Source organism: Schistocerca serialis, chromosome 9 (genome assembly GCF_023864345.2).
Source record: "Schistocerca serialis cubense isolate TAMUIC-IGC-003099 chromosome 9, iqSchSeri2.2, whole genome shotgun sequence".
NCBI lineage: Eukaryota > Metazoa > Arthropoda > Insecta > Orthoptera > Acrididae > Schistocerca > Schistocerca serialis.
In genome coordinates this window covers 420,341,569-420,366,287 of record NC_064646.1, presented here as the reverse complement: position 1 = coordinate 420,366,287, position 24,719 = coordinate 420,341,569, and the positions used below count along the sequence as shown (strand labels likewise).

At 38.8% G+C, this 24,719-nt stretch overlaps 1 protein-coding gene across 1 annotated transcript in view; it reads left to right on the top strand.

Annotated features, from left to right (window-relative positions):
- Nucleotides 1-3,817: 3,817 nt before the first annotated feature.
- The window catches only part of LOC126419311 (39S ribosomal protein L46, mitochondrial-like), a 34,842-nt gene continuing 13,940 nt past the window's right edge, over nucleotides 3,818-24,719 (top strand). Inside the window, exons 1-3 of the mRNA XM_050086491.1 lie at nucleotides 3,818-3,971; nucleotides 4,099-4,288; nucleotides 5,340-5,476. Of these exons, the coding sequence (XP_049942448.1) occupies nucleotides 3,902-3,971; nucleotides 4,099-4,288; nucleotides 5,340-5,476 (397 nt within the window). The 5' untranslated portion in view covers nucleotides 3,818-3,901. The remainder of the gene's footprint in view (nucleotides 3,972-4,098; nucleotides 4,289-5,339; nucleotides 5,477-24,719) is intronic.

Genomic DNA, 24,719 nt, shown 5'->3' with positions numbered 1-24,719 from the left:
CAAGAGGCCGCGTCACAGAATGTTCTGCTCTTGGCGCGACCGGAGGCGCCGTAACGTCCGCGAAGAAGCGAAAGACAATTTAACGGTGACTGCGTTTACGACCGCGCGTACGCATTTACGGCGGAGTCACGTTGATTCGACGCACATGGTCCGCGGCGGAAGAACTGGGGAGACGTGTGTCGCGTCGTGTCGACTAGCTCGCACTGCTGGCAGCTTTGTTCCCGTGCGGTCCGGTGTGCGACGCACCGTTGCCGAAATTCCGCATAACGGTACAGCTGCCCCTACTTGTGTCGGCAGTGCCGTAGTTCAGCCCTTCGTGCGTTGGACGGTGCTGCCGCCACAACTGGATTACACAGGTAATTGGTCTAAATTCTGAAACCGTTCATACCTGGCAACTGGATCAGGAAAAATACTGTGTTTTTGTCAAGTTAATCAGTGCTTCGTGGTTAGCGAGAGCAGCTACGAAACGAGAGGTGTTAGGTTCAAGCACAGTCTAATATAACAGTCGCGACACTCACTGCTGTAAAAGTTGTTGCCGTTTGACAGATGGAGCGACATTAGCGCTCCAAGCGGTAGGTAAGGTGAACGTCAGACGCGTCGTAAGCATAATGTTTGTTTACATCCATTTCCTACGTAATTTCCGCATTATTTGAGTTATTTTCTTGCCTCCAAGGGTTTGTGTGGTATCAGAAGGCATATATGTTTCTAAAAATGATTCTAAAATAAGCGCCAGCACGGACAAAAATCATGAATAGAGTGGCAAGCTACAACACATTCGTGAAGAAACACTTGTGACATTGGACAGAATTGCAGCTTACCACGTTCATATCAAAAGAATATAAACACACAGATTCACATGTCAGAAGCACAGACATGTACCTCTACTTGCAAAAACGATCGACAGCTCGTTTATCGTTCTGTAGGCCTACTGCGTTTGTTTGTCATTTTCGCCTGTTGCCACAAGTACGACCTTCATCTTTTTATTATTCTAAGTGGGACAAGCAACTGCCAAATAGTGGGAAGAATATGCTGAAAACACTATAATGAGCTGATTACACTACATTTCACGAAAAACCAAATATTTGTATAATTTTCAAACAATCTGTCAGTGAAGAAGGTGCTGACAAAATAATGTCATCGCACGAAAGAAGCAAGGGAAATTAAGTGACTAACAACAGAAGTGAACGAAATACATACCAAAGAAATCAGCAGCCCAAATGAGCCAACTTCTTCAGTTTCTTATTTGCTTTCTTGTTGTTAGAAACTACGTCTTGATTCCAATATTTCAGCCTGTAAACGAGTCTCACTTTAACAAATAACTTGATTAACAGCAGTTTCGCTCGAAGTCTAGCGATTTGCACATTCTGACACTTCACACGCTTTTGCAAGACACGAACAGCTGCACTTAATCTAACCACTTCATCGTCAAAGCAGGTCTGTGTTGACGATTCACACGAATCTGGCACTGATACATGGTGAGCTGAACCAGCTGCTTCTGTGTCATAGGACTGTTTTACTGCTTTAGATTGACTGTCGAATCTTTGTGGCAGTTTCCTCTTCATCGTCAGCTGAGGTGGCTTATTTGGAATGTCAAACAGGGTGGGTACTGCATTCCACACGAGTTTGTTGTTGTCTGCGTTCATGAACTGGTTTTGTTCGAAATGTAGCGAACAAAACCTAATATTACTATACAGGTACACTGGGTCTTTCTTCATGAGGTCTTCTCGCCTGCTATTAACAAGCCATTTTCTGCTCCTAAAACGAAACATTCATCATTTATACACATATAGTTTGCAAGTGAATCCTGACGATACAGTTTAGTAACATGATGGTTATACCTCTCAGGATGCTTAGGAAACCTAAAAAAAGACAGCTTTGGTGTCTTCTTTCTGTTGTTGGTGCAATTTATTGCGCTACAAACGCTCCCGCCAGTAAAAGCCATTGTAAAAATCAAAATAAACAACCACTATTCTCCCTCACGATCGCGCCGAACTCACAGTGTAACCTACCAGCCGCTTGGGGCGCTGCTGGCGCTGTAGGCAACAAAATCGAGGCGAAGTGTCGCGACTGTTATATTAGTCTGTGGTTCAAGTCTTCCCTCGAGTGAAAAATTTAATTTTTTATTTTCAGTTTATGTGACAAACTGTTACGTTTTCATCACTTTTTTGGGAGTGATTATCACATCCCCAAGAAAACCTAAATCGTGCAAGGTAGAAGAATCTTTTTACCCATTCGCCAAGTGTACAATTAGGTGGGTCGACAACATATTCCTGTCATTTGATGCACATGCCGTCACCAGTGTCGTATAGAATATATCAGACGTGTTTTCCCGTGGAGGAATCGGTTGACCTATGACCTTGCGATCAAATGTTTTTGGTTCCCATTGGAGAGGCACGTCCTTTTGTCTACTAATCGCACGATTTTGCGGTGCGGCCTCAAAACACAGACACTAAACTTATTGCAGTGAACAGAGACGTCAATGAACGAACGGACAGATCGTAACTTTGCGAAAATAAAATTTTCAGTTGAGGGAAGACTTGAACCCAAGACTTCTCGTTCCGCAGTTACTCACGCTAACCACGGGACCACGGCGCTCCTTAGCTTAAGGGCTCCTTGATATTGTTTACGTTTCACATGGACTAACATGGACTACTCAGTTTGTATTTTTACTAATTTTTTTCACGGTTCCACACAACTTCTTCCTGTTTCCTCGATTGATCTGTGTACAGTTTTCCAAGGCCTATCCACTGTGCCAACTTATAACTAAATCTGAGGGGGGTGCGATGGGGAGGTTCCCTTGTTAGAAAAAAGTGTTCCGAGACTGTTACCTGAAATGCTCCTCCATGATACTGACAAGAGGGAGATTGAGTTAACAATTAAATCACTAAAGACCAAGAACTCTCATGGATATGACGGGGTATCTAGCAGAATACTGAAGTATTGTTCCACGTATGTTAGCTCAGTACTTAGCCATATCTGTAACTTTTCCTTTAGGAGTGGTCGGTTTCCTGACCGATTAAAGTACTCCTTAGTGAAGCCACTTTCCTATCGAAGTCCAGGCTTAGATCATTACATTAATCACTGTGTTGTCGTATTACCCTGTAAATTTCTGTTCTTTGCCACGCTGAATGTCATTTGGTAGGTACAATTTAAAAAGAAAGCAGATGTGGAAATTGCAATAGGCCTGACAATCTTAAATTCAGTTCTGTTCCTTCGTAATTTAACGTATTTTTCACTTTGTTGACATGACAGCTGGCTTGTTTATATCATCCCTGCATACATCTATGGGACACCAAAGGAAATAAGGTAAGTTTCTTGCAAATGTGAACATTTAAAATTTGCATTTGACTTGAAAATGCAACGAATACAAATCGGTGCCTCTAAACTATCAATCATTGTTTTTGGAGTTCTGGCTTTATCAATTATCGCCACAAACACAATGAAAGTGAATAGAAATGGATTACAAAAGCACGCTTTTCATAGCACATACGTCTCTTCTCGGTCATTCTAAGTGTATAAACAAAAATGAATTACAGTACTGAGGCAAGAAGCGTAATATTTTTACGTATTACTGTATCGAATACGCATTTAAGACCAGAAAAACGTTTGAAGTTGCGTTCCTTATGCTGTGTTGTTCACTAAAACCGAGTAACATTTACTATATAAAACAAATATCACGTGCACACGACATAAATAACGAACAAGAAGCAATTGTAAACACTCGTCTGCTAATGTTTTGGGGGATCCAAGATGGCGGCAGGCCCCGCCCACTGCCTTCAAAACAACGTACAGCGCAAGTCTGTAGCGCCATCTCCCCTTATTCTACACATGGAGTATCTTCGAGATTTATAACCAGTGTTTCTGGCGGGTGTTCGGATGTTTACGTTTGAAGTTAGTAAACATGAAAATGATAAACTCGCGTGTGTTTTCCTTACTACGAGTCTGTGTAGGAACTCGCGTTACTTGCAAAGGTAAATTTCTGTTTCGCATCAAATTCTCTCGTACGGAGTTGCTGATAAGAATTTGCGTTTAGTGTTTTTGGTTATCACAGTTCGTAACGTGGTAAATAATTCACTTTTGCAACTTCTTGGTTTAAAGGAAATATTAGATGTTACAGTACTTCAGGAAAAGAAAGATGGGATTTGCTGAGCGGCGTATGTTTGGAGAGAGACCCGATTATTACAGCTGATATGACGGACATAGAGAAACGATTTTCGGAGTACTTGCAAACTATTGAGTTCGAGAACAGCATGAAAAGCGATCATGAAATACGTCACGAGCGAGACAGGTACTTTGCATGGAATATATTAACGTGTTTCAGTCACAGTAACACATTGCTGTATTAACTGTAAACAAACGTATCTGCACCTTTTAAAGAACATGGAGTATCTGTGTTGGCCCTTTTCAGTTGGATGAACTGCTTTAAATCACCTTGAAATTCTTCTTGCACGTAACTCTAAGTAAATATTAAAAATTAAAGTATAGCATGAAAAGGTGAACTGGTCATGTATTGTCATAGCTTTTTGAATATTTCAGTGATATTGTATGTTCTTTTACTACGTTTTATAGTGGCCCTGAAAAGTAGCAGAAATAATTATATGTATAGCCTGAACGCATGGACAATAATTGCTCATCAAAACCAATTCCGTTTCAACATTGTTATTAAGTTATTTTTAAAAAAAAATTATTGTAAGTGTGCCAAATCTTCCTTGTATATTTCTAACTTGCTGTGTGGAAGTAGCTACATCTTATGGACTATACATTGATCATAAAAATGCGTGTGAGACATGGTTGCTGATTTACAAATATTTTGAATTTTGTTACTGTGAGGACTGGTTTGATATAGCTCTCCAACCTTGTCCATCCTGTGTAAGGTCCTTCATCCTACATAACTGTTGCATCCTACATCCATTTGAACATGCTCGCTGCAGTCAAGCCTTAGCCATCACTACAATTGATTCTTCCCACTTCTCTTATAACCGAATTGACTATTTCTTGATGCCTCAGGACATATCCTGTCAAACTATTTCTCCTTTTAGTCAAGTTGTGCCATAAATTTGTTTTCCTCCTGTTTTGATTCAGTACTGTATGTCTTTATTAGTTATCTGTTCTAGGCCTACCCATGTAATGTTATCTTTCAACTATAGAATTCATCATTTCATAATGTACTGAAGTATGCCAACTATAGGCCTGTAAGCTTTTAAAATATATCTTGTTGTAGCTTTGAAATTAACTTCTGTAGAACACCTAGAAAAAAAATATTGGTGTATAGGTCTATAACTGAATTACAGGCTTTTGGCATTATTACTACTTTTTTTATTGTTGTTGTTTTAAATCAGGAAACAAGCTGAGCTGTTGAAAAAAGGTGATATTAAAGATGTAGACTTAGATCAGGTGGTGAAGCAAACTGCACAAGACTTTGAAGATGCATGCCAAGAAGAACTGAATAAATTTCAGTCTGCATCTAGGTTAACAGGTTAGTAAAAGAAAAGTGGCGGAAAATTTATATTGTGGACTTCTGTATAATAGAAAAAGTGAATAGTTTTCATTTAATTGTCTATTATAACCAACATTAATTATGCTATCCAGTTGTTTACCGTAGTATTTCCTTGTGTGTTCTTTTTTTGGAGTCACCATTCTGTGAACAAACCTGCGTTGAACTTGAGTTTTGTAGATTTTCTCCATTAAGCAAAGCATTCCATGTTTATTTTAAAAAATATTCAACATGTTTAAATGGAACATTAGAAGAAACTTAATTTATTGAGAGGTAAGGTTAATTACTATAGGCCTATTTTCATCTCCCTCCTATGTCAATGCAGTGGCCATAAGTGAATAAATATCTGTCCGGTTTTGGCTCCTTTTAAAAACTGATATAAAACTTATGTAATATAGAATTGTACTGCATCAACGGTTTTCAAACTTTTTGGGCCAATGGCTCCCTTGATCTGAACATAGGTTCCTTTGGCTCATTTTGCGCACTAAATCTGTCTTGAAATGTGGGATAAAAATTTCTTTGTCAAATGTTGAAGTAACACACTTTGATCATCTTGTAATATTTTTACTCTGAAGTCTTGCAACAAAGTCAGTGGGAAAAATGAGCTTCCTTCTTCATATTCAGTTCTTCAAATTTTGACACAAAATTGGAAGTTGCTACATGCATCTTTTTCTCCACATTCATTTGCAATATATATTTCGTGTTGATGACTTCAAATGCTGAAAAACCTAGCTCATATAAGTAGGATGTTGCAGAAGGCATCCCAGCTTGTAGGTAGGGTCTTGTTCCCTACTTGCAGATACTCCTACTTCACTAAACTCCAAAACTCAGACAGTGATGAAGAAGTAAACTTCAATTTCAGTGTAGAATCTGGAGAAACATAATAGATTGCTCTCGCTCTTCAGTGATGAATGTTGATGGAAGTTCTGCATTAAAAGCATCTGTGTTGCTGTTGTGTTGATCAACTTGTTTTAAAAAGTACTTCAGAAAGTCATCACTGAGTTTGGTTAAATGACCCACAAACACAGGCTTCAATTCTTCACATAACTGAAAGTTACTGTCTGCTGAAACCGTGTGAAGAGTGGAGAAAGTGTAATGTACATATTTATCATCCACCATTTCTTCCACTGTAGTAGATGCGTTCTAAAAGCTGAAATTTTTTTTCTGGAAGCTGCAGAATTCTCATTACCTTGAAGGGATACATTCAATGAATTTAGTTTTTCAAAGACGCCACAAAGATACGCCAGCATGAAAACGGTCACTGTCTGCAAACTTCTCATTAGTCAGATGTTTCTCTTGAACAATATTCCTTAAAGCCAACTAGAGTTGCTGTAGTAAATTAGGAAAATGTGCTCAGTCCCCACATCAGTACACATTTGTTGGAAACGTCTCGATGTAAGTGGTTGTTATTTAATAAAGGTCAACACAGATCACAGAGGACAAACAACAATTAAAAATGACGTGCATTCAACAAAACTAATCTTTATTATTACTGAATAAAAACAAGTGACCTGCTTAGTATGATGAACCAAAATGTAACACAGCCATAGCAACCACACCTTTTTTTCTCCACATCTAGATATCAGTACTGGTACACACATTGTTCCTTCATTCAGAAAGCTAATAAACCAAATTATTATTTTTGTGGAACCACTGTGACACCATGATGTAAGGCTGCAACATCCCAGGGAGCCGCAACGCTCAATTTGAATTTATTTTATTTAAGCAAGATTATTTGAAATACTTGTGGTACTTTTTTTATACCATCTTAGAACTAATTCATAGCACTGCCTCGACATATCATATTAATTGATCTATGCTTGTAACATAGAACAATATGCAGTAAGAACTATGAAAAATATACCGTTTTTAACTCAAGGTCTTTGTGTTTTACTTATATGAAAAGTAAGTTAGCCAAAGAATAAGAGATTTCAGTATTCTCCCAGTAGAGATAAAAATGTGCTAGAAGTTATTGTTGAGAGACAGTTGTACAACACTTCAAGAACACCATTAGGAAATACAATTTCTGGTATATCTTCAATAAAGTGTACTGGGTACTGTGGCACACATTCTTAAGAGAGAGAAAAAGGATTGGTTGACTTTGCGTAATTTAGTTTAAGTTAGATTAAGTAGTGTGTAAGCCTAGGGACCGACGACCTTAGCAGTTTGGTCCCTTAGGACCTTACCACCAACACCTGGCTCCTAAAGGGGAATTAGTCATAGATCCTCAGGGCTGTCAAGCTTATGATGAGTCTTCTAACTCTGATTCAGATCATTGTTTGCAGTGATTGGTACTAGAGGATATGCACATTAGAAAAATGGAAAATGGACAGATGAGCTGTGAAAGTTCCTTCAAGCACACAAAGAATGTATTTAACTCATTCTTGAAAGAAACTGAGATTCCCCAGCCTGCTGTAATATTTGAGACAGACTGACTCTCCATTTGAGCAGATATTGCTGGAAAAACCACATCATATTTCCCACTTTACATCCCAATTCTGTACATATCTTACATCTACTAGATGTAGCAGTCTTTGGACTAATGAAAAAAAAAAAACTATTTCAGACATTGTGTTCTGACAACAAGAGGTTTAATATTTCAAAATCTGAGGTACCTGCTATTTTGTTACAAATTATTTCAGAATGTAAAACGGAGCAAATGTTCAAGCAGGCTTCAGAGCAACTAATTTGATTCCATTTGATGCAAACAATGTGAATTATACCAATATAGTTGCTTGTCATATGCCAGCTTCAGCTACAGTCCAGTCAGCTATGGAGCTTAAGATTCATTTTATGTATATAAAAAACAAATTGATGCTGTCCTTCTAGATGAGTTTAAAGTAACCGAGAGAAGGAATTTTGACTGGGGAGGAAATCTGGAGGCATTATTACTTTTAAAGTTCTAGAACAAAATAGCTGATGACGTAGAAATGCTTGCTGCTAGTGGTTTTCATGGTTCTTATTGTATAATTTACTATGTTACAAACAAAGATAAATTGATATGAGATGTCCAGGAAATGGTATTAATTAATTTGATCAGAGTCTACTAGCTGAGGCCCTTTGATGACAATCCATCAAAGAAAATTTCAGTACATGAAGATAGGCATAATCCTTCATCCATCCAGAGTCTTGGTACTATTCAGATATCTTCATCACATAGTAGCAGTTTACATAATAGTGATACTACTTGATGGCCCACCAAAAGTCTTGTTCCTTTCTAAATATTGGTGACTCTAAATAACACTTCACAGAATTTGGATACTTCAACATCTTTTGTCTTTGATGATATTCAGTCATCACAACCAAAATCAATAGCAATAATTTTTGGAAATGTTATTTATCACTGTGATCAGAATCTGAGCAACGAAGCACAAAGAGAAAGAAAGAACACACACCTAGTGTTGTGACTAGTGATGGAACATCATGAATTCAAGGAAAAAGAGAAGCAGGAGAGGAACATGAAAAAGGAACAGAAAAGATATGAAGGAGATAAAGTGAAGGAAAAACTATTGGCAGATTTTCATTCAAAAAGGTGTTAAACAAGAAACAGACTGCAATTAGCTGATGGGCAAACAAGTTCTTCGGAGTAAGCAGATTAGATGACAGCATAGAAGAAGAAAAGGATAAAATGCATGTTGTTGTTGTGGTCTTCAGTCCTGAGACTGGTTTGATGCAGCTCTCCATGCTACTCTATCCTGTGCAAGCTTCTTCATCTCCCAATACGTACTGCAGCCTACATCCTTCTGAATCTGTTTAGTGTATTCATCTCTTGGTCTCCCTCTATGATTTTTACCCTCCACACTGCCCTCCAATACTAAATTGGTGATCCTTTGATGCCTCAGAACATGTCCTACCAACCGATCCCTTCTTCTTGTCAAGTTGTGCCACAAACTCCTCTTCTCCCCAATCCTATTCAACACTACCTCATTAGTTACGTGATCTATCCATGTAATCTTCAGCATTCTTCTGTAGCACCACATTTCGAAAGCTTCTATTCTCTTCTTGTCCAAACTATTTATCGTCCATGTTTCACTTCCATACAAATACTTTCAGAAACGACTTCCTGACATTTAAATCTATACTCGATGTTAACAAATTTCTCTTCTTCAGAAACACTTTCCTTGCTATTGCCAGTCTACATTTTATATCCTCTCTACTTTGACCATCATCAGTTACTTTGCTCCCCAAATAGCAAAACTCCTTTACTACTTTAATTGTCTCATTTCCTAATCTAATTCCCTCAGCATCGCCTGACTTAATTCGACTACATTCCATTATCCTCGTTTTGCTTTTGTTGATGTTCATCTTATATTCTCCCTTCAAGACACTGTCCATTCCATTCAACTGCTCTTCCAAGTCCTTTGCTGTCTCTGACAGAATTACAATGTTATCGGCGAACCTCAAAGTTTTTATTTCTTCTCCATGGATTTTAATACCTACTCCGAATTTTTGTTTTGTTTCCTTTACTGCTTGCTCAATATACAGATTGAATAACATCGGGGAGAGGCTACAACCCTGTCTCACTCCCTTCCGAACCACTGCTTCCCCTTCATGTCCCTTGACTCTTATAACTGCCATCTGGTTTCTGTACAAATTGTAAATAGCCTTTCGCTCCCTGTATTTTACCCCTGCCACCTTCAGAATTTGAAAGAGAGTATTCCAGTCAACATTGTCAAAAGCTTTCTCCAAGTCTACAAATGCTAGAAACGTAGGTTTTCCTTTTCTTAATCTAGCTTCTAAGATAAGTCGTAAGGTCAGTATTGCCTCACGTGTTCCCATATTTCTACGGAATCCAAACTGATCTTCCCCGAGGTCGGCTTCTACCAGTTTTTCCATTTGTCTGTAAAGAATTTGCATTAGTATTTTGCAGCCGTGACTTAAAACTGATAGTTCGGTAATTTTCGCATCTGTCAATGCCTGCTTTCTTTGGGATTGGAATTATTATATTCTTCTTGAAGTCTGAGGGTATTTCGCCTGTCTCATACATCTTGCTCACCAAATGGTAGAGTTTTGTCAGGACTGGCTCTCCCAAGGCTGCCAGTAGTTCTAATGGAATGTTGTCTACTCCCGGGGCCTTGTTTCGGCTTAGGTCTTTCAGTGCTCTATCAAATTCTTCACGCAGTATCATATCTCCCATTTCATCTTCATCTACATCCCCTTCCATTTCCATAATATTATCCTCAAGAACATCGCCCTTGTATAGTTCCTCTATATACTCCTTCCACCTTTCTGCTTTTCCTTCTTTGCTTAGAACTGGGTTGCCATCTGAGCCCTTGATATTCATACAAGTGGTTCTCTTTTCTCCAAAGGTCTCTTTAATTTTCCTGTAGGCAGTATCTGTCTTACCCCTAGTGAGGTAAGCCTCTACATCCTTACATTTGTCCTCTAGCCATGCCTGCTTAGCCATTTTGCACTTCCTGTCGATCTCATTTTTGAGATGTTTGTATTCCTTTTTGCCTGCTTCATTTACTGCATTTTTATATTTTCTCCTTTCATCTATTAAATTCAGTATTTCTTCTGTCATCCAAGGATTTCTACTAGCCCTCGTCTTTTTACCTGCTTGATCCTCTGCTGCCTTCACCACTTCATCCCTAAAAGCTATCCATTCTTCTTCTACTGTATTTCTTTCCTCCATTCTTGTCAATTGTTCCTTTATGCTCTTCCTGAAATTCTCTACAACCTCTGGTTCTTTCAGTTTATCCAGGTCCCATCTCCTCAAATTCCCACCTTTTTGCAGTTTCTTCAGTTTTAATCTACAGTTCATAACCAATAGATTGTGGTCAGAGTCCACATCTGCCCCTGGAAATGTCGTACAGTTCAAAACCTGGTTCCTAAATCTCTGCCTTACCATTATATAATCTATCTGACACCTTCCAGTATCTCCAGGCATCTTCCATGTATACAACCTCCTTTTATGATTCTTGAACCAAGTGTTAGCTATGATTAAGTTGTGCTCTGTGCAAAATTCTACCAGGCGGCTTCCTCTCTCATTTCTTACCCCCAATCCATATTCACCTACTACGTTTCCTTCTCTTCCTTCTCCTACTATCGAATTCCAGTCACCCATGACTATTAAATTTTCGTCTCCCTTCACTATCTGAATAATTTCTTTTATCTCATCATACATTTCTTCAATTTCTTTGTCATCTGCAGAGCTAGTTGGCATATAGACTTGTACTACTGTTGTAGGTGTGGGCCTCGTGTCTATCTTGGCCACAATAATGTGTTCACTATGCTGTTTGTAGTAGCTTACCCGAACTCCTATTTTTTTTAAATTCATTATTAAACCCACTCCTGCACTACCCCTATTTGATTTTGTATTTATAACACGGTATTCACCTGACCAAAAGTCTTGTTGCTCCTAAAATGCATGAGAAAGTGAAATTGTGTTCCAGTGGGAACTTGGAAATAGGGGTAACTGTTCTGGTAAAATTTTGTTCAGTTTGGGAGAGAACAACAAGGCCTGCAATTTTTAAGTAGGTGGCTCTTATTTTGGAAGTGGCATCTGATTCCGAATATGGAATTCAATGTCTAAAAAAGTTCTAATGCTCAGAAAATTCATTTTGATTACAATGAAAATGATGTTTCAACCATAACAACCAAAGAAATTTTAGGGAAACTGCCAGGACCAGTTTTGATGCAAGGAGTACAGGTACTAAAAACAAAGTTACCCAAATCTGTTGACACATGTGAGAGATAAACTTGTTTAGAGGTTGATTTAAGTAGTTTGAAGGCCAGTGATTATCATATTTATTATTAATTGTTTTCTGATGCACTCAGTTCACTTTTAATTACTTTATTTGTGTTTATTATTATCTTTTTTGCTTGAATAAAGGTCAAATTTCTTTGTAGAAAATAGATTCTATAATTATTAAAGCCCCAATTTTATTGTAATATGTAGTCTTCAAAAGTGAGGAAATGATTAGCCATAGCTAGGGTTAACATGGCGAATACTGGGGAAGTACACTAACTTAGAACACTTGATCCAACTTGATTGTAACATACAGATTTTGAAACAATAGACACTTTTTTTAAAGTAATACATAAACTTTATTCATATACTAAACATATTGTCTAAAATATCTCATTCATTGAACAGTAATCTGTATTCAAACACACCTTGCCAAAAGGGGCAATTGTATGAACATAGAAGTTGTGAATACTCGACATTTTAAAACCACTGTGCATGATCCACTTCTGTAATCTCTGATTTAGGCTGCCTGTGGGAAAGCAGTAGTTGGAACTACAACCTCATTTATGGGCTTCGAGATGTTAGGCACCTCAGGAAAATTCACCCCAAACTGATGTGGAATGTTTTGTGAGTCCCCTGTAGCTGGTCAGCACTTACTCAGTGGAAGATGAACAATTCAATTTTCAGAGTAGTTTGCAGTTAAGATTTTGCTACTTGTTAGGCAGTATAATGTGCCTCAAATGCACTAACCTCATTATTGCACAGCTTACACTTTCATTCATCTTAATGAAATTTTTAGTAACAGACTATCTCAGTGCTTTTTGATATTTTTACTAGTCTCTTTTGCATGATAAATTATTCTGAAAACTAGGTCTTTTTTTTTTCTAGTTTCTTTCTCCCCCTCTATACCCTCCCTTACCATTGTCTTCAAAGAAAAGCTCTGTATTATACAAATTTTGGACCAAGAGTGTGAATGCCATCAGAATTCAGTTCTTGTCACTCCAGTTTCTGTTTTCTTATTGTTCCAGATTCTGTTTTCTTATTGTTCCAGTTTCTGTTTTCTTATTGTTCCAGTTTCTGTTTTCTTATTGTTCCAGTTTCTTTTTCAATTCATTTGACTTGAGGAAATTTAAAATGGTTTCTTGTGCAAAGCATCTTTTTTCCACATAGTTTATGAACTGTTGCAAACCACTGTAGCACTCTACCTGTTGAGTGGGTCCAGGTATCACTATTTAATCCTTTGAGTCCCAGCAGTAAGAAAACTTAGATAATTTTTAAAAATTTGCAAAATTAATGTTTATTATTGTAGTGAGCAATGAATACACGAAGGAATTGGTAAAAGTAAACAATCAGTAGTTTTATGAAGATGGTTTTACTTTTGAACCATCAGTGCATGCAATGAAAACTTTGTCCATCCATAATATCAAGGAGATGTTTGAAAGAAAATTTGCGTTTTTTTTAGACACAGTCCCACATATCGAAATTTCCAGAATAATGATACCTAAAACAAATCTTAAACCTAAATAATAAGCAAAAATAGGCCTAAAATTTAGTAGTTATGTATCAACAGTACATACTGTCTCAGTAGTTTCATTTCAAAACCATCATAAAAGCAATAGTACAAACTCAAATTTACATTACAGCAATTGTAGATATAGTTACTTTTGCTGTGAGTGATCACAGTAAGGTCACTGACAAAAAGCTACATATCACAATCTCTTACAATCACGTAGCATATCTGCACCAACTATTGCACTGAACGTTATATCTGACTATTACTGTACATTATATTCGTAGACGTATCTCTGTATGCTACTAGATGTTTCTGTCTTGCAACAGCATTGGCAGTTTCCTGACAAAGGTACTGGTACTTCACAACAAGCTTAATAAAATGGTGGTTTCAGGCAGAAACCATTGGTACTCAACGGTTTGATGTAGATGATGGTAATGAATGCACAAGTTGTGTGATATTGTATTATCTTATGTAGGAGAGAGAGAGAGAGAGAGAGAGAAGTTGGTTAGTTAGTTACATGTTCCTTGTAAACGTTATGATGTGTGACGTATCAGCATAACAAACCTAAAGCCCATACTCAAAAAAAATTATGTGGCTACATGCTGCTCATTTACAGATTTTTTGCCGTATAAATGACTAATCAATTTTATTCAAGACTTCCTCAGTGGTCTAGAATAAGCTATTAAGCCATTGTCAGCCCATAACATCCTACTCTTGGACAGGTAATGAAAATGTCTTCCATCCTTGGAGTCAAACCAGTTACGTCTGGTCTAGCATCTGATGATCTTTATCACATTTCAATAACTGTTCCAGTCCTAGTGATTATTTTTGATGACCTCAGTGTCATTGGGGTCATTGAATTCCAAGTGACATAGGAGTTCAAGCTCAACCATCCTTCATTTTGTTGAAATTTTTACAGATTACACTTGACGGACCAGCAGAATATTTACTAACTTTCATCTCTGTCTGTAAGATTATTTAGCTACTAGAGCCATTTTCACAAGGGCTACTTCATTTGAAACTGCTGTTATGCTGTAAAATCCTTGTTTGGCTGCCATTGTTGCTGTCCTAGTAGAGATAGGATCCTCGGACCTAGCAGAGATGGGATCCTGCTACCTACTATTCTGACACAACATTTTGTGCAGAATACAGACATAATGTAAATGAAAATCTGAAAGCAATGCTCGTGGCACTATCTCTCTTCAGACTTATTGAAAAATTTTGTAGTGACAGTTTTCACCTGATGTTAACAAAGAATAGATAATGACTAGAAGTTACTGGAAATGTGATCATTTGTCAGTGTTTTGTCTGCTTACCTGTCAGAAAATTAGAGAATTATGCCTTATCTGTCAGAAGTTAAGAGGATTATGAACTTTCCTAGAAATGTATTCACTCTGTTGCCAGTCTCTGAACTTATCAAATATACCAAATTTTGCCGATCTTAAAACCACGTATTTCGAAATTCACAACGCTGATATTACAGTTATTGAAAATACTAATAAATGCATTTAAGGGTGTCGGAAACATTTAAATTATAATGTCATTTGCATTAAGATGTGCAAATTCGGCTCAAATTGTGGTGTTTTATCAGTAACTGTACATTTTTAATTTAGTGTTAGATAACATTTACATTACTTTTTGTGGTTCAGGAGGGAAGCGCCAGACTGTATATCCAAAGGTCTGGGGCTGGATTCCTTGTCAATAATAGGATTTTTGCCTGTTGCTTCCAGTCTATCATCTCTGGCACTGTTTGTTACTGTGGAAATTACAGAGCTGCAGCGTGGTTTGAAATTTATACTATAGATCTCCCTGTAATTGACTGAATAAATAAGTCCTAAAGGTCAGAGAAAGGCAAGTGCATCCTATCTCCAATAGGCCTATGTCTGTTACAGCATATGTGAAATAAGTGATAAGTGACAAAAAATAAAAATCCCAGGACTGACGAGATCAAAACCATAGTCTGGCAGTTAACCACTGAAATACATGCAACTAATGGGAATGCTATCAGGCTCTAAATTAACCCAAAAATTTGAGCCAAATTTGTACTTCTTAACCAAACAACATCAAAATTAAAATGCTCCTCATAGACTTAAATGCACTCTTTTTTTGGTAGTGTCAGCATTTATAAAATCAGTGGTGACTGTATTAAGACACATGCCGTTAACGGTAAGCAAAATTTCGTACATTTGGTATTTTTGGTAAATTTAAGAGGCTGATGATAGTGGTTACATTTGTAAGTAAGTTCATGATTCACTCATTTTATGACAGAATGTTGGCAAATGAAGATATTCCCAATACCTTTCACTAATTAGTTACTCCTGATTAAAATGTAGGGAAAATTGTCACTACAAAATTTTGTAGCAAGTTTTCTATGAACAATGCTTTATGATTTTCATTTATATGATAAAGGAAAACCCTTTTATTTGATTTGCACAGCAAGACAAAAACAAGTGGTCTTGGTCCACTATTGCCCACATCGAAACTGAGTTTATTGTGCAGTTTCACTCCCTATGATTCTAGTAAAGCCAGCCAAGCACCCTTGAAGATAGTAGGAGCCCTTTTAATAATTCATTATTAGACATGGATTCTTCACAACTTAATGAACTGAATATTTTGTGTATTTTGACATCCAACACTTTGTACTGGAAGATTAGGTTTGGTGCAGTTTCATAACCCTCACCACATAGTCTCTACTTAGGGGCTTCTTTCTCTATACTCATCACATGTAGGTGTCTCTTAAAGTCCCATAGCCAGTCATTAACCCTGCAATGAATTTAATCTGCCTCCTGTTCAAGTTCAGGATTACAGAACTTCTCTTGAAACATGGCTTTCTCATCATTAGCTTACCATGTTTTTGTTTTCGACTATATTTCAATATCCTACTTGCTGCTTCCTCACTCAGCTGCGCAATTTTGATTGTACCATCACCTTGATGATGATTAGCACAGTTTCTGGTCCAATATAGGGAGTCATCACACCTGCCCTGGCCAGCTATGAGCATTTTAATAGCCATGGAGCTTTCCTATGCTTTCCCATTGTCTGACAAGGGCATCATGGTATGCTGCTACAATCTCTGATCTCATTGCAGGGGCTGGTAGGTATTTCAGAGCTGCTTGTTTGTCTAAATAAATGTAGATGCTATGATCCTCATAGCATGTTGTACATGTTGTACATAAATTGAAATTGTCCTACACACACACACACACACACACACACACACACACACACACACACACACACGCTCATAGCAGATACAGAAAACCCTTGGTGGAATATAAATAATTTAAAGTGTGAAGGAACAACTTACAAGTAGTAGAATCACAAAGTAGTTGAAAGGGACAGTCTTCTACATATAACTGAGCATCCCTAATATACATTTGTTATTTCTGTATTCTGAAAAAAAAAGTTTTCAATATGGCAGGTTGCAAGGTGTATTAAACCAGAAAGAATGGCTTGCCAAACTTCAGAATTTTATAGACATCTGCAGTTTCAAAGAACGTGGCCCTTGTGAACAGGCTGAAGTACCTACATCAAATTACAGACGGAGACAAAAGCTGGCAGAACTTCATGTGGATCCCATGAATATGTTCTCTACACATTTCATCAAAATTGAAGATGATAGAGATGGGGAATGATCTATTATGGATCAAATTGCAACTTTAATTTTCTTTTCATTTGATTTATCTTCTGGCCAGACATCTCCCATTGCACTTCTCTAACCATTCTTTTCTTATAATAATAGTGATTTGCTCATGGATGTGTGGAACATTAAGTAAAATAAATATTTGTCCTCGAGATTCCTTACTCTATCATGCATTTCGACATTCAGTTTTCAGTCTTGTCTGTTGCATTACGTTTGTTGGAATTGGTGTAATTAATACTGATGGACTTAATAATTCTGATTAATCTGATACCAAAGGATTAAGGCGAGATACTGGCAGAAGTAAAGCTGTGAGTACCGGGCATGAGTCGTGCTTCGGTAGCTCAGGTGGTAGAGCACTTGCCCGCGAAAGGCAAAGGTCCCGAGTTAGAGTCTCGGTCGGGCACACAGTTTTAATCTGCCAGGAAGTTTCACCAAAGGATTAAGCTTGACAGGAAACCCTTTATTCAGTGAAAACAGGAAGCTAATGAATTGTAATCCAGAGCAACAGTACAGAATAAAAAAAAGAACATGGAACATGAAAAACACAGGAATAAATCCAGAATGAGATTTGCACTCTGCAGCGGAGTGTGCGCTGATATGAAACTTCCTGGCAGATTAAAACTGTGTGCCAGACTGAGACTTGAACTCGGGACCTTTGCCTTTCACGGGCAAGTGCTCTACCAACTGAGCTACCCAAGCATGACTCACAACCCATCCTCACAGCTTTAATTCTGCCACTACCTTGTCTCCTACCTTCCAAACTTCACAGAAGCTCTTCTGTGAACCTTTCATGCTTGCCCGTGAAAGGCAAAGGTCCCGACTTCGAGTCTCGGTCCAGCACACAGTTTTAATCTGCCAGGAAGTTTCACAGAAATAAATATTGCACATGGAGAATGGAGAATAACACATGAAAAATAAAAAACCAGCACCCCAGCCAATTGGACATAGAAGCCTCTGACAGCTGCAATTCACTTATTACATGCAAAACACAGCACCTTGATCAGCCTGTTTAGCTCTTTATAACTACCTCGACAGCCGCAATTCAGCTGTTACATCACACGACACTGCACATACACAGACTATGCGACACATCATGCCTCCACACTAGCAGTTAACAGCTATTGTGTTGGGCTCTGTATCAGCCCCATTGATTGAAGTGGAAAATTGGTATCAAGAAAACGGGCAGGGAACTGGACACAGCATCCAGAGTTCCTCATGTGGCCAGAGCATAGAAGTCAATGGGATTCATCACACTGCTCACACATGAAAGACAGTCCGCCACAACATTACCAGTTCCCAAAATGTGTCAGTAGTGAACTGGGCTACAAACTCTAGATGCTTGAATTGGCAAGAAGGGCAGTTGACACTTTCATGTTTGAACGCAAAGGTCATTCGTTTATGGTCCGTGAATATAAGGAACACTTGCACTTCAATTTTAGGGTGGAAGTATTTCACTGTTTCACATACTGCCAGGAGTTTGCGATTGTAGGCGCTCCACTTTCTCTGAGATGGTGACAATTTTCAAAATAAGTATGTCAATAGTAGCCATGAACTGTCTGACCACTGCTGTAGCACCACGCCGATAGCCATCTGGCTTGCATCCACCAGTACTGCTAGAGGTGCATTGAGCTTAGAATCAGCTAGAAGTGGTATGTCTGCCATGCTCTGTTTGGCGGCCTTGAAAGCAGAATACACAAACTCGGTCCACTGCACTGGGGAGTTGCCCTTCTTCTGAGGACTAGTCAGTGCTGCAGTCAATGGTTCCTGCTGGTTTTTTATCTGCTGTACATATGAGGCCAAATATGCCTTTGTGTGGTTATCTGAGAGCACTGTCTCTACTTCCTTGTTTGTGTAGTAATTATCAAGTTGAGTTAGAATACTCGTAGACGTCTTCAAATATCCAACTTCTGTAGTAAGATTTTTTTTTACTTTTTTTCTTAGATGTAGTTTAGTGACATACTTATTTAAGTGTGTTAAAATGTTCATATATTTGTCCTTTGTAGCAAGATTATTTAGTTTTTTTGTAAACATCGTATGGTGACTGCATCATAATAAATTAATGGATCAATTACATCTACGAGCCTTTAGCCTTCTATGTTTAAAAGAAATACAACCCTCATTTGTTTTGAGGATCTTACTCAATTCTGTTTCTAAATGCTTTTTGTTCACTACAGCATGTTGCATGAGGCAGGTGGCAGTGATAAAGATTCAACATACCAAAGAACCGACAAATTCCTTGATTGTGATTGGCCTAGGTAACTGTAAAATTGTGTCCACTTTCTGTGTCGGAGATAGGGAGCCCACAGTAGAGATTCTGTGTCCCAAGAAGGTCACTTCAGATTGTCCAAAAACACACTTGGTGACATTCATCCTGACTCCACAATGCTCCAAACTCTTCAACACCTCTTGTAGATATTGTTGCTGTTGTTCTTCAGTCTCCGAGAACATGAGCACATTGTCCAGGTACGCAAAACAGAATGGGTGGCCTTGAATAACAGAGTCACTGAATCTTTGCCATGTCTGCGTTGCATTTCGTAATCTGAAGGTCATGCCCCCCATACACTCAAACAGAGTGAATGGTGTCGTAATTGCAGTCTTTGGAATGTCCTCTTTAGCCACAGTATCTGAGTATAGGCTGTAGCATAGTGTAAGATGTTGAATATCATCGCACCATGTAATGCGTAGTTGTAGTCTTTAGAAATGGCACTGTTCTCACATTCAGTACCCAGTAATCTCACACAGGTGCCAGGCCTCACCTTCTTTTGGCACCAGATGTAAGGCAGAGGACTACACACTGTTCAATGGTCTAATAATGCCGTCTCACTGCATGCTGTCAGATTCAGCTTTTGCGGTTTCAGTATGGCTCAGTGCTAAACTTATACATTGGCACGACACTGATGGTCCATCTGCGGTCCTGATGCAATGCGTTGTATTGTGTTGAATGTGTTCAGGTGTACTGGGTGGTCTGATCGAATAAGGAAACTGCTTTAACATGTACTGCATTCACCCTCAGGTGCCTGCATGACCTTTGCACTACAGATGGTTTCATTGCGATGACAACTGATGACAGTTAAATCAGTAATGCTGTCCACGAATTGGGCATTTGCCAATATCCAGGAACTGGTTGTAACGTGCCAGGAGATATTCACTGATGGTGGTGTCTGTGATGTTTGCAACAGTGAAGTTCCATGTGAACATATGACGTTGCCCTAACATCAGCTCCATTCTCTGTGTTCCATAGGTTGCAATAGTCGAGTTATTGTCAGCTGTAGACAGTTGGTTGCCTACAGTGATCCAACAAAGACTGGCAGAATACTGATGTTCAAACCAGTTTCTATAACAAATTTCAAGCCAGAATCTCTTTTGCTGATGAACAGCCACCTGGATGGTGACAGGCGCCTACGATTGACTGCCGCTGGTATTTGGGTGGAAGCACAGTGATGTACATTTTCATGCATTCTCGGCAAATCTGCAATGGTACCAACACAGAGGCTGCTTACCTTGCGGAGATGTAGTGTTGCTCAAAGACCAGTTCCTCCAATGTCTGCGGTAACACACTCTGTTGTTTTCTGTCAGTTTGTAATGCCACTACGCCATAATTTGTGCTGGTAATCTACTGCTTCATGATGTACCGGTATGCAATAAGTTGTCTGGCACTGTGACAGTTTTCACTTTACTGTGCAGATACCTCAGATATTGTGACGGCTTACAATCACCGACGTCTTCTTGTGTAAGAAAAACAAATTCAGTCTTCCTGTGAAGCAGCAATTCTTCGTATTAGCTCTGCCTTGAGTTTCTTTTAGAAATGTCCCTCTGGGGTGCATTGAAAATTTCTTGCACTTTGGTGACGAAACGGTGGTCCGACTGGCTAACAACAAGTGTGAACTTCATGGTATCGGCTGTAATTCCAGCACAACAAAAACTTGTTTCCATAAGATGGGGTTATCAGGCCAAAACGATGCGAAGTGGACTGCTAGTCTTGATACAGTAAATTCTCCAGACATCCCCTGGCCTCAGTAGGGAAAACAGCTGTAGTTAATTTCCTTCAGCATGAGTATCGTGTCAGAGTCACCACTTGCCAGGTTCGGTGTAATTAGAACGGATCATCTTAATCATTATTATTAATCAGACACCACAGGAGTAAGCTTCACAAGAAACTCTTTATTCACTGAAAACAGGAAGCTAATGAATTGTAACCCAAAGTGACAAAAAAAGAAAAAAAAAGAGGAACATAGATAACTCAGAAATAAATATCACGCAGGGAGAAATACACAAGCACACACAAAGAGTAAAAAAAAAAAAACATCCCACCTGTTGGCCAAGTGTTGGCTGAAGTGGAACTACCATAACAGCTGCGGTTCAGCTGTTACAACACGAGAACATTGCATGTACACACACTATGCAACACTTTACTTCTCCACACTAGCGTGCAGCAGCTGTCATGTCGGACGCTATATGTTGTTTGTGCCAGGATATTATAACATCAGATCAGTAAACTTCTCTATATTTTAACCATTCAGAGCAGCATCCACTGCCATAATTGTATTGTAGTCAACAAGAGTTCACATAGAAGGGCACCTTCATTGAACTGAACAAGTGTTAAAATTGAAAACAAGACAAGAAAATAGTTTTTTTTTTTTTTTCCCCCAAAAGTAAAATAAAAGGGAACCTGGCTAGCGATACAGGCTGCCAAAGGTGGCACCTCAGTTGACATTTTTGACATGCAATTTTTGGTTAAATATACACATCAAAAAAAGTTTTGCATCTCCCTGGTGCCCAGAACTCCTGAAGATAGACATTGACAGTGGATATTGTATCACAGACACAGTACCTTTGACTGTTCAGAGATGTCACTAAACCTGCCCAAAGATGTAAACAACGATGCATGAGCAGCACCTGTTAGACGGAGGGGTCTAACAGCAAAACAGTTCCAGCATTCCACCAGGAAGGAGGTGCACGGCTCGTGTTGTCTGTAGTTCAACCATGCCTAGGTGGTCACACATTGTTACTTTGTGCCAGAAAGGGCTCTCAACAGGGGAAGTGTCCAGGCATGTCGGAGTGAACCAAAGCGATGTTGTTCGGACATTGAGGAGATAGAGAGAGACAGGAACTGTTGATGACATGCCTCGCTCAGGCCACCCAAGGGCTACTACTGCAGTGGTTGACCACTACCTGCGGATTATGGCAAGGAGGAACCCTGACAGCAACACAACAATTCTGAATAATGCTTTTTGTGCAGCCACAGGATGTCTTGTTATGACTCAAACTCTGCACAATAGGCTGCATGATGCCCAACTCCACTCCCGATGTCCATGGTGAGGTCCACCTTTGCAACCACAACACCATGCAGCGCGATACAGCTGGGCCCAACAACATGCCGCATGGACCGCTCAGGATTGGCGTCATGTTCTCTTCACCGATGAGTGTTGCATAAGGCTTCAACCAGACAATTCTCGGAGACATGTTTGGAGGCAACCTGGTCAGGCTGAACGCCTTAGGCACTCTGTCCAACGAGTGCAGCAAGGTGGAGATTCCCTGCTGTTTGGGCTGATGTATGCTGTTGGTGATCATGGAAGGTGCTGTAATGGCTGTATGGTACGTGATTGCCATACTCTGACTGATAGTGCAACCATATCAGCGGCATATTGGCGTCTTCATGGACGACAGTTCACGCAACCATGATGCACATCTTGTGAATGACTTCCTTCAAGATAACGACATCGCTCAACTAGTGCAGCCAGCATGTTCTCCAGACATGAACCTTATTGACTGTGCCTGGGATAGATTGAAAAGGGCTGTTTAGGGACGATGTGACACATCAACCACTCTGAGGGATCTATGCCAAACCGCAGTTGAAGAGTGGCACAGTCTGGACTGAGAGTGCCTTAATGAACTTGTGGATAGTATGCCATGACGAATACAGGCATGCATCAATGCAAGAGGATGTGCTACTGGGTATAAGAGGTACCGGTGTGTGCAGCAATCTGGACCACCACTTCTGAAGATCTCGCTGTATGGTGGTACAAACATGAGCATTAGAAAGGGCAGAAATGATGTTTATGTTGATCTCTGTTCCAATTTTCTGTACAGTTTCCGGAACTCTTGGAACTGAGGTGATGCAAAACTTTTTTTGATGTGTGTATTAAAATGCATTAACTCTGTATTGGCTCAGAATATTCGTTCTTTGTTTTGGGTACCATAGCAATGGGTCTATTAAAAGAAAGTGGCATTTTCTAATTTTGCTGGTAAATGTCTTTAAAATACATTTACATTCCCATCATTATTTTATATTCGGAGAGTAATATGATGTATTGTATTTTGTACAGAATGACAATATCACTTGAGAATGGCCTAGAAGGCTGAAACTAGTCATGCACAAGTAAAATTAATACATTAAAAGTGGGAAACGCCATCTTGTTTCAAAATATTTTGTTACTTGTAATTTTATTTCAGATATGATGCTCTGAGTAGTTTGGAAATGTTTTTCTCGAATAATCTCATTTCATTTTATTAAAGTTCAAAAATAATTCCTTCATAAAGTGCCATTTTTCCTGTTAATCATTATCAACAGTAAGAACAGAAAAGAACTCCCCTTTTCCAGTTTAACAGTTTTTTAACCGGTGTTTGTGTTTTAACTTCCTTATCTAATGCCTTTATTGCTATTATTTTATAAATCAAAATAACCAATCCCAGAAATTCAGATAATTTTACAAGAACTGTATATCAAAGGCTACTACATATCTAGAAAAGGGAAACGCACCATCTTGTTCTGGAATATCTCACAAACATTCTTCAAATTAACCCTTGGACTAATATGGTGGAATAAAAACAATAAATCAAATAAAGTTTTATCTTGGTGAATAGAACCCTACAAAGTGTCAGTCTTTGAAATAGTATGCAAGCTTTGAGATCATTTCAGAACGTAACAGAATCTTCTAGAATAATCTGAAAGTGTCTGGATGATTCTGCATGTTTGGTCAAGTGTATAAAGGTGACGATACATGGACTTACAGTTCACTTTCTTTTCCCCCCTGACTGGTTTGATGTGGCCCACCCCGAATTTTTTTCCTGTGCCAACCTCTCCATCTCATCTCAGTGTAGCACTTGCAACCTACATCCTCAATTATTTGCTGAATGTATTCTAATCTGTGTCTTCCTCTAAAGTTTTTACCATGTGCAGCTCCCTTTAGTACCATGTAACTTATTCCCTGATGCCTTAAAAGCTATCCTACCATCCTGTCTCTTCTTTTCCCTGTTTCCGTATATTCCTTTCCTCACCGATTCTCCAGAGAACCTCCTCATTCCTTAACCTCTTGGCTCTTGTACATGTTATATATTTCCCATCTTTCCCTATAGCTTAACCCAATTTTTCGCAGAA